General features: G+C 36.2%; 4 protein-coding genes across 4 annotated transcripts; 1 reads left to right on the forward strand and 3 right to left on the reverse strand.

The window, feature by feature from the left end:
* Positions 1 to 352: 352 nt before the first annotated feature.
* On the forward strand, positions 353 to 2,659 carry LOC111011269 (transport/golgi organization-like protein (DUF833)). The gene is made up of 5 exons (XM_022284976.2): positions 353 to 643; positions 740 to 923; positions 1,775 to 1,984; positions 2,076 to 2,267; positions 2,345 to 2,659. The coding sequence occupies exons 1-5, from the start codon at positions 561 to 563 to the stop codon at positions 2,477 to 2,479; spliced, it is 804 nt and encodes a 267-aa protein (XP_022140668.1). The 5' UTR covers positions 353 to 560; the 3' UTR covers positions 2,480 to 2,659.
* A 123-nt stretch (positions 2,660 to 2,782) lies between these two features.
* LOC111011270 (uncharacterized) lies at positions 2,783 to 3,227 on the reverse strand. The gene has a single exon (XM_022284977.2). The coding sequence runs from the start codon at positions 3,225 to 3,227 to the stop codon at positions 2,949 to 2,951; it is 279 nt and encodes a 92-aa protein (XP_022140669.1). The 3' UTR covers positions 2,783 to 2,948.
* Positions 3,228 to 5,893: 2,666 nt separating this feature from the next.
* On the reverse strand, positions 5,894 to 7,549 carry LOC111011268 (protein EXORDIUM-like 5). Its single transcript, XM_022284975.2, has one exon. It carries the CDS (start codon positions 7,447 to 7,449, stop codon positions 6,145 to 6,147), a length of 1,305 nt encoding a protein of 434 aa, XP_022140667.2. The 5' UTR covers positions 7,450 to 7,549; the 3' UTR covers positions 5,894 to 6,144.
* A 4,473-nt stretch (positions 7,550 to 12,022) lies between these two features.
* LOC111011292 (amino acid transporter AVT3B-like) lies at positions 12,023 to 13,819 on the reverse strand. Its single transcript, XM_022284998.2, has one exon. The coding sequence runs from the start codon at positions 13,515 to 13,517 to the stop codon at positions 12,234 to 12,236; it is 1,284 nt and encodes a 427-aa protein (XP_022140690.1). The 5' UTR covers positions 13,518 to 13,819; the 3' UTR covers positions 12,023 to 12,233.

Genomic DNA, 13,819 nt, shown 5'->3' on the forward strand with positions numbered 1-13,819 from the left:
CTCCCTCCCTCTCTATAAAAATATCTTTCCGTGACTTAATTTTAAGTTGGTTTCATTTTTCGCTTCCCACTCTTATTTTCTCTGCCTATTAAAATGATAATAAATATTTTATCTACTAAATTGACATTTTTTAAGACAATTTTCGAATTTGCTTCAAAAGACGGTATTCATAAATTTGAATATCTATCATTTTTACTTAAATGGTGATATTTTGACAACAAAATTCGAGAGGGTGTAATTTAAACATTGTAGCCATGAAAATAAACTTTACCTACTCAACCTATACACTACAGATATCTAAAAATATAATAAAATTCATTTTTAAATTGAGAACGATAGAGTAAACTTAGGCCCACGTTTTAATTCGATCCAATTTGGATCCACTCTCCGGTTTCCGTGGGTATTGGGCCCAGACCAGGAGCTGCCATGGATGCCTGCAAGCAAGAGCTTGAGCCAGTGCAGATGGCGAATGTCAATCGAAGGATTTCCTATAAAGCGAAGGACCAGCTCGGCGTAGGACCGTCGAATCTCCAACGTCAGTTTGTCGGTTCGAATTCATCATGTGTATCGCAGCGTTTCTATGGCAAGCTCACCCGCTATATCCATTCTTCCTTCTCCTCAACCGGGATGAATATCGCACTAGGTCTGTCCAATTTCTCCGGCGTTTCCATTCATTTTACAGGGGGAATCACTCGGTAGTTTCGGATTTTGTGAAATTGCTCTGATTTTCCCTGTTCAGGCCCACGAAGCCGCTTGAATGGTGGGAATGTGGCGATATTTTGGGCGGAAGAGATGGGCTGGCCGGTGGTACCTGGCTGGCTTGCTCGAGAAATGGCAGAGTTGCGTTCGTCACTAATTTCAGGGAAGTTCAGTCGCTTCCTCAGGCTAAGAGCAGAGGAGAGCTCCCCGTTCGTTTCTTGAAGGTAAGGTAAATTGGGTATGATAGTTTCATGAAATTACTCGAAAATCAATCGTGTAGTATTTGTTATTTCGAGCTTACAACTCTAAGAGAGTTACAAATACACCAAACTGGAATTTGAATCTAACCTATTTTCGCCGATGAAGTCTGCAATTTTGGGTACATTATGCTGTTGTGCTAGGTTGCAAACCAATCTGATAGTTTTGTTTTAGAGTGCTGTGTACTGGTGAATAGGAAAAACTGGTTGAAATTACTAGCGATGATTCAAGATTGAAGATAGAACATGTTTAAAGCTTTGCTCGTCCTTCTTGCCAGAGACTGAAAATAATGGTCATTCTTATTGGATTGAGGACTTAGTTACACATGCTTTAGACGTGGAAAAAACTCTAAACACATATGTAAGAAGAACATCTTTGAGAAATATAAAGATAATTGAAGATATATCTCAAAAATCATTTTCTTGAACTTGAAAAAGGTCAAGAAACACGAACCTTCACTGCGTTTGCTCGTCCTCAATCTCCAGCTAGAGAGAGAATTATATAGAATTCTAGAACTAAACAACTCTCAGTTAAGAGCTTTAGGAGGTGATGATCACAAAAAGTAGGAAAGATTGAAGACACCGAATAAGTGCAGACACCATTCTCAACAACCATCTTCATCAAACGTTTTCAGAAGTCCATGAATAAGAAATCCCCGTCGATGAGTTCATCTTCCAATAGGCATTAACAAGCAAAATCCTACCTAATGATCGGCTCTGCAACCGCAGTTTTCTTTTCAGTAAAGTTCATGCAAGTTAAGGTTGAAATGGACATGAATCAGCTGGTTGATGACTGTCCTGTGTTTTTGCCTTGGCAGAGCAAGAAGGCTCCCCTCGACTTTGCCAAAGAAGTTGCAAAAGAAGCAGACCAGTACAATGGTTTCAACTTGATAGTAGCTGAAATTTCCTCCAAAACCATGTTTTATATCACCAACAGACCAACAAATGACAGCCCCAGCCTCGTCACTGAGGTTTCCCCCGGCATACATGTCCTTACAAACGCACAACTCGACTCTCCATGGCCCAAGGTAAGAAAGAAACATCCCAAATCCCTCATAGCTTCTGTTTGGGGTTTCAGTAGAGAGTTTTGCCCAATTTCCCAATTGCCCAAATTCGTAGGCGCAGCGGCTGGATCAGAGTTTCAGAGATCTTGTGGACAAAAATGGCGACAGAGAACTTCCAACAGAAGAGATGGTTGAGAAACTAATGACGAACACAATCAAAGATGACGAGAGCTTGCTACCGGGCATATATTCTCCCCGGAGGGAGTACCAATATAGTTCCATATTTGTTGATACAGACACCGAACTGGTAAAAAAGATGTCATTTTGTTTGCTTTTTCTGAGATATCTATGCAGCAGCTGAAATGGGTTTGATCCTTTGTATAGGGACGCTATGGAACTGGAAGCATTTCTGCTTTGTCTGTGAAGAACAGTGGGGAAGCTACCTTCTCTCAGAGGAATCTGCAGAACGATGAGTGGATTGACAACAGTTTTACTTTTCAGATTGAGAACAACTTCTAAATCCTTATCAAGGTGAGTTCACAGTGCCATAATCTTAAGTTTATTTTTTTCTTTGAACAAAGAATCGAAAGGAAAAAAGAAAACGAGTACATCTTTAAAATAACACTCAGCTCCGCGTATTTTATGTTTAATCTCCCAAGATTTCAATTAATTTAAAGAAGATTGATTGTTTTTTTTCAACTGTAGAACAAAACTAAAACCAAGACAAATCATGATATGACTAGGAGGATAATTTGACCAAATAATTTAAGATTTTTATTATTAATTTAGTGACTGAACAGAAACAAAAAAGATATTCCTCCGAAAAAAAAAAAAGAAACAAAAAAGATAGAAAAAGCATATTGTACGTAGAGTACTACAATACAATAGTGTTTTATTGTAATCGCACAATAGTTTCGTTTAAGCCACAGTTCAGAAACCAAGCTAAAACGACGACGTTTCAGAAGTTGTTTATGTTTAGGTTCCACTTTCATCCCGATCCAGCACCACAAGTTTCACATCGGCAATTTTCGCCGCACTTGCAGAAATCCTTGCCGACTCCGGCCACCGCACTGGGGCACGTGCAAGGGTTGCATCCGCAGTGCTCCCCGCACGGGCACCACCGGTGCGCCGCATCCCCGCCTGCCGTCTCCACCTTCGCCGTCGCGCACCTGCAGGCGTTGCCGCCGGGGCAGGGGACGGCGCAACCACAGCTCTGGTTGCAGGCTCTGATTCCTCCTCCTCCTCCTCTTCTGCCTGCTTCTGCCATTATCTCTTCCTTCACTTCTTCATCGTTCTCGATTGATCCTCCGCTCCTTTCGATCACTGTTTTCCATTTATATCTTCAAGGCCTTTGTCCCCAAATGACACTCCTGTTCTTCTTCCGGCTTACACGTGCCTGTGCACGTGGCTTCCTCCCCCGCCATGGCTTTACTGAATTTTGCTACTGCTTAGTGAACAAGATGAGATCCTCCCTATGTCGGTTTGTTTTGTCACGTCGAAGACGATACCGTCTTTTGTCTAACAGTAAAATTAAATTATTTCCTCCCAAACTTATTTGATAAGTAAAATACCATTTTAGTCCTTTGTTAGTTTTTTTCAGAGGATATATATATATATATATATATATATATATATATATTTTCCCAAGATTTTTTTTATATTAAACTTAATGAAAGGTTTAAATTTGAGATTCTTTAGTTGAGAGACCTTATCGACTGGACTGCTCCTTAAGAGTTTTTTCATAGGATTTTTCTAAAATGTCTTTTAACATGACACTGTATATATTTTTTTTTAAATTGCCATTATAAATTTTTAACCTATTTCTAAAAAATTCTTTAGTTTTTTAGTTCATGTACTATATATTGGGCCAACTCATAGTGATAGCACGTCGAACATATTCTTGCATCACATATGTTTTCCTTTTTTGAAAAGAAAATGACACGTTAAATTGAAATTAAAATTAAACACTTAAATAGCAAGTTAACCTCTTTTAACTTTTACGAATCATTAAATCTGAAATGTGAAATGTAGACAAAGAATTTGTAGGTGGCAGTTTGTCCGTTTGTGTGTTAATTGTATTATTGCAAGGCGGCAACAAACAGCTCTTTGATGGGAATGTGTCTCTTCCAACTCACAGATTGAGACACTTTTAGTTATTGGGCCCAATTAGTGGGCCGCCGGTGCCTCTCTGGCCCATATGGTATCCATCTATCTATCTATCTTCATATTCATTTTTCTTTTTCCTTTTTTCTCCTTGATAATTTGGTTGACTCATTCAAATATCTTTTTATTCCCTAACCGTTACAAATGTACGTATTTGTGTCGGGTTGGCTAATAAAGTTAAGTGACCCACCCCTCCAACAAAGATACGAAATTACTAATGCTCATACCTTACAAACTTTTAAAATTTTAAGAATCGTCCCCTTGGATTGAATCTCTCACTTTTACTTGTTGTAGATAGTTGTCTCGAGAAATTAATCGTAGAGGGGAGGGTGGTGTCGATGAAAATGGCAACAAAAAGGGGGGATGGGATTGAGGTTAGTGGTGTGGGAGTGGAAGAAGGGGGATAATGAAACAAAAGAGAAATAGTGGGGGTTGAAGGTGGGACCCAGCGTGAGCTGTTGTATTGAAGAGCATGGAGGAGGGGTCGGTCCCACTCCTTGCTTTCCTCTGGAAAATGCATCCCCCACTCCCCACCCACCTACTCCTTTTTCCCCCCCTCCTCTATTATTACTTTTCCCATCATTAAATTTCTTTTCCCCTTTTTCTTCTTTCTTTTTATGCTTATTTATAACTTTAATGTTTTAAATTTCCTACTTCTATGTTAAATTTATTGATACACATGCTCACATGAATAACTGTAGTATTCATCTCCTGTAGTTGTAGTATAGACATTTCTTGAACTAACCCTATTATATAGTCAAACTAATAATGTTTATTTCCCTTCTTTTAAAGTGCTGTTGTTAATTAATCTGTTGAGTTGGATTTTTTTTTTTAATTCTTGCTAATTGTAGGGATTTTTGGTACATTTTTTAATTGATAAAAACGTTAAGCATAAATATTAAATTGCAACAAAAGACAAGGATTTGGTATTGTTTATAATAGATATGAACTAAATGAATTAAAGACCAAAAATGTAATTTAATTTTTATTCATTTAAATGTCGTACAAAAATATAGTTCAAGGATGCATTATGATTATGATATAATATCAATAGGTTTGCAAATTCGGAAATTATAATGGAATGAATAATCATTTGTTTCAATATTATTCAAATGGTGATTATCCGGTGTTTGATGTTGAAATTAAGAGATTATGTGTGCTTCCAATCATATGGTGATATGGATTTCATTATATTTTCTAATTTGTAAATAGTCTCACTGATCTAAGATTGCTACTAACTTCCCATTGGACTCCTCAACTTTTCATTTTAATAATAAACCTAAAATAATCATTTTTTTAAAATCAAGATAAGTACTTCAATTCTTGATTAAGGGACTAAATTCACTCAACATTTTTTTTATTCTTATTTTAAATTTTAACCATATAAATTACTGAATACAACTAAAAGTTAGTAACGACAAAATAGGTTCAATTTAATAATACAGCTTCAATCTTCTTCTTTGACCTTGCTGCTTTTTTATTTTTCTATTAATAAATTGAGTAAATATTATAAAGAACAAAGATATTTTCAAACAAATATTTACTTTTATAATCAAAATAAAATTTTTTACGAATTTAAATCAAAATCAAATAAAAAGGTTATCAACATTGTTAACAAAAGAAATGTAGGAGCCAAATTAGAAAAATAAAAAATAAAAAAATCACATAAATCGAATATTAATGTACCCAAATAATTAATAACAATTTCTAAACGGTGAAGAAATTAAATGAATTCGAAAACATTTTTTTCAATGGGGAACACAAAAAGAATAAATCCAAAAAATTTTCTATCTTAATATTAATATAAATTTAGGACATTCAAAATTTAATTTTATATATTATATATACCTTAGAAACTATAAATTCTTAGGACCCTGGACCCCCCCCCTCCCCTCCTCCTCGGCGCCGCGGAGCCACCCATCATCCCGGCGGTTGCTCGAGCTGAGCTCATCATCGCCGCCGTCATTCTTCAACATACGGTACACAGTACTAACAGAAAACTGATCGGAAATTTTCTTCGCTTAATCAAGAGCATTGGGGCCGGCGCAAGCCCTCAGCACCGGACTCCATAGCCACTGCAACAAGAACTTCCTCCCGTTTCTCCCGTTCACATTAAACGTTCTTCCTTCTCCGTCCCTCATTACCTGCCCTATGTACCCGCCGCCGCCGCCGGTGCCGTACAGCCCCTCGCACAAGTCTCCGATCTCCGTCGGCGCCGTCGGATCCTCGCCGGCGTACCACGCGTTCACCAACGGATTCGAAGCGACTTCGGCCAACTCGTGGCCGATCACGCTGATCATTCCGTCGAGAGCGACGTCTCTGTTGGGCGGGGAGAGCGAGCCGGGGCCGCCGCCTCCCATGTACGCCGGCACGGCGAAGGGATAGGCGCATTGCTCGGGGCACTGCTTGCCGGAGTGGCCGACCCAAGCGTAGGGGAGAGTGTAGCCCACCATGGACGGGAAAGTGAAGTAATGGAACCCGCAAACTGCTCGACAAAAGTCCTGCATCGTCACGTCTTGAGAAGTGAGCACCAGAAACATCCCGTTCCGATGATCCACCGGAAACGGCGCCGATTGGACCGCCGTCGCGATGACCTTCTGAATGGAGAGGCGTGTGAGGTCGGTGCCGTGGGAGAGGCGGAGGTCGGAGTGCTCTCCGGCAATAACGACGGAGCGGGACACATTAGCGCCGGTTTGATCGGTGTAAAGCGAAACGGTCCGCCACCACTCGGCGACGGAGGGGGAAGGAGCGACACGGAGGGGATCGATGGACAAGAGAAAGTCCTTGATGAGCAATTTCTGGGAGACGGACCACTTGCCGTACCAAATAAGGTAGATATTGATCGGAGAAGAGGAGAGGACGGGGCCCATGTGGTATCGGAGCTTGACGAAATCGGAGGAGCCCTCGAATTTCTTGGAGGAGGAGAGGGAGTTGGGAGGGAGCTTCGGGTTGAAGAAGTGAGGGGAGGAGTGGGTGTTGAAGGTTTGGAAGGCGGGGGCGGCCATTGAAGCAGCAGCAGAGCTACAGAGGAAGAAGAAGAAGAAGAAGAGTGAAAGTGGAGGCGCCATTGTTAGGGTTTGAGAGGAGAGTGAAGAAGAAGAGGTTAAGAGGAAAGATTTTATAAAAAAGAGAAGAGAGTGGGTGTGGAGAGAAATGGAGGGAAATGTGCTGGTGACAGCTAGCAATGCCTGTGTTTTCTTGGCACTTTTTACTTCTCTCTCTCTTTCTTGCATTTGGAATTGATCTTTAGTACAGCCAGGGGTATTTTCGTCAATTCCCCTCGCCTTATTCTCCTCAACCAAATGTTTCATTTTGGTACTTTTCATTTTTTGCTTAAATTACCTTTTTAGACTTGCATTCTGAGGATTTTGTCTGATTGGTGCTCAAATTTTAATATGTATTTAGACTGTGGCTAATAACTTTTCTGCCTATTTTGACAATTTTTATTTGATTTTATGTATAAGAATATCTTGACCTTTCAATCTTATGATGTATAGGTTCAAAAATTTTAAAAAATGTTAGATGGGTCAGAGATCTATTAAATACAAAATTAAAATTTTGTAGACTTTTTTTTTTTCCAGTTTAATGACTCAATGTATAGTTGTGAGATCTTTTTTTTACATAATTTAAAAGTTTGAGGACTAAATTTGTAACTTAACGAATAGAATGAAACATTTGGATGAGGAGAAACAATTTGACGAACACTTTATCGAAGGCTAATTCATATAAAATCGATAGTAAGGTTTATCTTTTCCTTTTACAATTTATCAAGGTTAATTCATATAAAATCGACAGTAAGATTTACATTTTACAAAATTATGTGACGTTAAGGGTTTGATTTTTGTACATAATTTTTTTTTTTGCCATGTAAATAAAAGTTAATTGGTGCAATTGTAACCCCCACTAAATTTTATGGGCGGTGGTACAATTTGATATCTTTTAAGAATAATCATCTTAAATTTGGGTTCTAAAATTTTAGAAGTCGATGTTATATTAGTCTTTAAATTTCTTTATTTTTATTTTGTTTTTAATTTTAGTTCTTTACTCTTTAAAATATGAATTTTGATTCTCGAATTTTCATTAAACTTTGTGTTTAATTCATAATATGAAGGTGATAATATATAGTATATTGGTAATGAATGAGTTCACATTGCATTTTTAATAATGTAGACAAAACATTGTTTTGTTAGGAACTAAATGTAGAATTTAATACAAGTTGGTGGACTAAATTTGTGGTGTTAAAAGTTAAAAAAAAGGACCAAAATAGGGAGTGTGTAAATTCTAGGGTCTACATTCAAATTTTCAAAACTTTAAATACTATACTGGTTAGTGTATTTTTTATTTTAGTAGTACTTTTGAAATGTTAATTTTGACGGTACAACTTTCAATTTTTATTCATTTTAGTTATTGTATTTTTAAAATATTTGTTTATGTCCGTACTTTTAAAAGTGACTAATTTGATCGCTCTTTTGAAAAAAATTATACACAATACAAACTCTTAAATACAAATATATGACTATATTTTAATAAATTTAGCGAGTGAAGTGTCATGCAAAAATTATACAAGATAAAAATGAAAATAAAAAAATTAAAATGAATATTTTTTTAAGTACAGAGACTAAAATTGACGTTTTGAAAGTAAAAAAAAAACTAAAATGAAGAAAAATTGTTAAAATAGATACTAAAATGGACGTTTTGAAAGTAAAAAACTAAAATAAAATAAAGTTGAAACTACGTAGATGAATATAATATTTAAACAAAACCAAAAAAGCTCGAAGGAGTACTACATAATCATACGAAATAATAGCTGCAAAAGCAGTTTATAATTAAGAGGACCAAAATGCATACATTCAAAATGAAAAAAAAAAAGTGCCAAAATGCAAATAATGTATATGTTTCATTTTTTTTCGGGTATGGATTTGGTTTCTATTTTCTAAATTTTTATTAAAATCAAATTTAATAAAACCGAAATATTAGGGCTGTTCAAAGACTGTTTTCGAAACAATTTTACATTAGAAAAAATAAAGATTTTTTTTTTTCATTCTCAATAAAAAATATATATTATTTGTTTCCAATTTAAACCTATAAAGCATATATTTTCAATAGAAAATGTTATGGATTTGAATCTCATTTTGAATATAGTTGTACTGTCCTAAAGTAGGTGACCATCAAGATATTTGAATTTATTTCATCTTAATTAACTATAGTTCTTTTTAACCAATGAACCAGCATCATGGTTATATTTTTTTTTTAGTGCTAACATGTAGAGACGAGGAGGAGGAATCGAATCTATCATCTATTGATTGGGAATCCTAAAGATCTATCGGCAATGTATTTTTTTAATTTAAAATTTAGAAAAATGCAAAAAGTAAGTGGTGAGTAAAATTGAATGATTTTTAACAAAGGGAAGGGGAAGGGGATGGGGTGGGGCCCACATTTCAGATGACATAAATGGCCTTCACGAAATATGACTTCCATTATCTTTATTTCACTGTTTAAACACTTTTGTCTTTAATATCCCCTTTCTAAACGGATTGGGGAATTTAAATAGCTTCGCCAGAGATGGCAACATTTAAAAGCTTGGGTTATTATTGGGAATTAACCCCTTTTTCACTACAATAAATGTACGATATAAATCTGGACTTTCTTATTTATTTATTTATACTACATCCAATTTTACTGGTTGATTCAAACTCACGGTCTTTTAATTACGAATAACGTATCAATTATTATCGTTGAAGCTCATGTTGGTATAAATTTCGACCCTTAATTTTAGAAAAAATATAGCGTTTATTATTAATGTTAAGCAATGTGTATGTTTCCAATTCGAGCCTAGCTCATAAATTGCGGGCAAATGTTCGTGTGTTAAAATCTCACTCTCACATGTTGTTGTACCGAAAAAAAAAACTGTGTTTTATGTTCGCATACTCGTCATTTAAGTCATGTTCCTTCTTTATCTCCGAACTTCTTTTTATGATTGATGTGTAATTATTATTGTTTAAATTATAAGTTTGGGGTCTACATACTATGTTGATCATTGTACCATGAGTTTTTGTTCATTTTAGTTTAGGTATTTTAAGACTTTTATTTGGTTCATATATTTTTAATTTTTGTTTATTTTAATTTCTATATTTTTTAAACCTTCATTTTGACACTGTATTTTTAAAAAGCGAGTGACATTTCACTTGCCTTGTTTTTATTTATTTATAAATGTAGTCATAAACCTGTTTCTTAGGAGTTTTAATTATGAATAAAATTTGTGTTGACATTAAGTAAATAGAAACAAATATAATATATTTCTAAAAGTAGATGGACTAAAATATATATATATGTTTAAGAAGAACCTAAGCTAAATGAATAAAATTGAAAGTACAACTAAAAAATAATATTTAAACCTAATTTTTGTCCAATAGAGTGACTAATAAATAAATTATTTAGTGTCTAACAAATTTCCAAACCCCTAATATTGTGCCTCATAAGTATCTGGATTTTTTTTCGTTTGATAAATTCTACGGGACTTATTATACACAAACTTGAAAATTTATTAAGTCACTTTTTAAAGTTTAGGGATTTAATTTACCCATTTTCGTAAATTCTGTTTCGTGGGCCGGTCTGGGCTCGAAGGGCTGTTTGTAGTTTGTACTCACTCCTGCACGTACGGTGTCGTATTGGATTGGACTTGGACCACTCTTTTTTTTTTTTTCCTTCAAATTAATATTCCAATACTTCAAAAAAATGATTTTTTAAAAAAATATTATAACACAAATAAAACTTTAAATTTTGTTTCTTTTTCTTTTTAATTTTCTTAAAAATGGTTTTACAGAACAAACTAAACTACTGAAGTAACAGCTTGTTTAGACGTGGTCCTCGTGAAAAGGAAAAAATTATAGGTTTAAGTAATTAAGAATGATAATAAAAGTAAAGTTGGAAATTTATTATCAAATCTCACTTTTAATCTATAGTCGGAAGGAAAAATAAAGTCCAACTATCTTTAATTTCCATGTGGAGATTTTCATTAAAAAGGAAGGAAAAAGTTAGAGGAAGAGAGAGGCTAATGGATGACAGCGAAAGATAAAATGATAATTTTAAATCAAGGTTTACAGATTTAGTATAAATGTCTAATAATTAAGATCTTGAAAGTTCTAAAATAAAATCTACCACTTTAGAGTGAGTTTGAAATTTAAAACGATATTTAAAAATGTGAACAAAATTACGTCTCAATCAAAATTATTGTATTTGAGAGGGATATAAAAAAGTTTTTTGAAAAAAGTTAATTTATTTTTAATTTTCAAAATTAAGCTTAGATTTTGAAAATGTCATTGAAACCACCGGCTACCATAGACATACACATTGAAAAATCTAAAAAAGAAAAGGGGAGCAACTTAGACCTGAAAGAGTATGTTTGTATGTTGGAATTTTTTTTTTTTAATAATTGTGAGTCAGAGCTTTGTCCTACATCGAGGACACTCTAAGCTATTATGACCAAGAGATAAAAGTTATTGCCAACCGGACTACCTCTTGAGAGCTTGTTTGGGAACCTTTTTCTAAGGTGCTTTCGCCCGTAGTAAAATTTTCATATGGCATTTAACCAAAATCTCAAACTACTCATTTACATAATGTATCTTTGGATGGTCACTTGAGTTTTCCTCACAACTATCTTTTTCTTTAGAATAATGGAAATAGAGGAAAGCTTAACACCATTACAAGAGCCTTCAAACTTAGTTTTCAGATGGAAAATTATCAACTTTCCAAAAGCAAACACAAATTTCAAACCATTTCAAAGTGCAGTAAGATAAGATAGCAATTGCCATTCATTATGATATCAAATCCAAACAACTTATCCACCACAATATGTAATGCAATGCAATTATTCTCCAAAAAGTAAGAATCCTTCCAATATAACACCAAATGATCTTTTGAATTCCACTCTTAACTTCACAAAATCAAATTAGAGTCCACAGAAAAGACAGTACACAACCCCTCAACTCTTATTTTATCTATCTACTACTCTATTGAATCACACATTATCAGGACAATACCATTCTAATTTTCATATAAACTTCAGAGAATATGCACATTGGACATCCACATTCGCAACGGTTTTGAATATTCATACCTTAACAGAGAAAATCTCCAGCAGAGCAGACCAGGTCCCAGAAACTCCAAGGACAAGCCCCAACACCAGAATGCCAATATCCAAACACCATCCTTTGAGATCCAATTCCTCTTTGAAAACCAGGAAATGGAACAGGGCAGGCAACACAAATGCCAAAGCACAGCACACAGCACTTCCAACCAAGGACAAGAAATCAGCGAAGTTTGGGACCAAAAGTGCCACCAAACTCACCAAGAAAACCAGCAGCCATCTCAACCAGAGGCAGTATCTTCCTCCCCAGAATCGCCTCTCTACAATCTCATAAACTGGGTTCATCATCAATGGCAGAGTAAAGAACAGGTTTATACACAGACCCAGTTTAACAATGGTGCTAACCAATCCAGGGCCTAAGTTGCCCGTGATCATGTCTTTGGTTTCTTGGCCAAAAGCAAAGTAGCCAAGGACTCCAAATGCCCCATATAACACAGAAATGAAACCCATGGACAAACCCAAAACTCTCCCAAATTTTTCTTTGTCCTCGGTCTCTGATTCAAGAGGCAACACCATTCCAATTCCTTCAAAGGCGTAGACAGCCACTCCCATTCCATAAAAGAATACAGAAAAGCCCCCAAAAGCCTCCACAGATGGGCTCTGCTTGAAAATAATCCCCACATCTTTCACCATCACCACTAACATAGATGCAAGATCAACAACATCAGCAAAAATGCTCAAAGGAGCTAAATGCGTCAGCGTCTGAATCGAGTTTAACCCCAATTGGAAAGGGAAACACCCCCAGACGTACACAACCTTCGGAGCCAATCCCAAAATCTTAGGGCTCAAATCGGTGAAGGTCGGAGAATTAAAAACATCGGCCATGGTATTGCCAATGAAAATCAAATAGCCAATACAAAACCCAGTTTGCGACAAAATAATCAGAATATCAACAATAATCCTCCCAGGCGAACCGCAAATAGTGTAACCCAAATCCCCAAACGAATTGATCTTAGAAAATCCGATTACCGACTCGATCTTCCGGCGAGTGAAGACGAGGAGCATCATACAGTAATAGGTTAAGAAGGCGACGGAAAAGAGCATGAGAAGGCTCATGAGCCACCCGGTGCGCTTGAAGGCGTATGGAAGCCCCAGAACGCCGGCCCCAACGATCGCGATAAAAACGTTTGCAAAAGTCTTGGGTTGCGAAGACAGAGGCTTGGCGCTGCCGAGAAGGGGCGTATCCTCCCTCGACACCGGAGATCGGAGGCAATTGGACGAACAACCGGCTTCTCGATCGAACCCCATTAGCAGCGATGAAGACCGTCGTCGACTCGAGGAGATTGATCAGAAACAACCAGGGATGATTCTATGGACAGAAGAGATTGAATTGGAAGAGGAAGAGGAAGAGTTTGAGATCAATTTGAATTGGGAAATTGAAATAGCGATTGAAAGAGATGGATTCTCCTTCTGGGTATTGGAAATTCTATCTTCGGCACGAGAAGGAATGGGTAGAACTGGAATTGAATTGAATCGGGACGAAGGATTTGATGGGAAAGCGCTAAGAAACTTGTGCTGAAAATTGGCTCTTATAGATTTCTTTTTCTTTT

Source organism: Momordica charantia (genome assembly GCF_013281855.1).
Source record: "Momordica charantia cultivar OHB3-1 chromosome 2 unlocalized genomic scaffold, Mcharantia_2.0 BLBB01000002.1, whole genome shotgun sequence".
In the NCBI taxonomy this organism is placed as follows: domain Eukaryota; kingdom Viridiplantae; phylum Streptophyta; class Magnoliopsida; order Cucurbitales; family Cucurbitaceae; genus Momordica; species Momordica charantia.

Bases quoted from the DNA above. Each gene is read 5' to 3' on its own strand.
- LOC111011268 (XM_022284975.2), bottom strand. From the start codon at position 7,449: ATGAAAAGTACCAAAATGAAACATTTGGTTGAGGAGAATAAGGCGAGG.
- LOC111011270 (XM_022284977.2), bottom strand. From the start codon at position 3,227: ATGGCAGAAGCAGGCAGAAGAGGAGGAGGAGGAGGAATCAGAGCCTGC.
- LOC111011269 (XM_022284976.2), top strand. From the start codon at position 561: ATGTGTATCGCAGCGTTTCTATGGCAAGCTCACCCGCTATATCCATTC. The intron at 924-1,774 runs GTAAGGTAAATT...TTGCCTTGGCAG, and splicing joins TCCCCGTTCGTTTCTTGAAG to AGCAAGAAGGCTCCCCTCGA. The intron at 2,268-2,344 runs GTAAAAAAGATG...TCCTTTGTATAG, and splicing joins TTGATACAGACACCGAACTG to GGACGCTATGGAACTGGAAG.
- LOC111011292 (XM_022284998.2), bottom strand. From the start codon at position 13,517: ATGGGGTTCGATCGAGAAGCCGGTTGTTCGTCCAATTGCCTCCGATCT.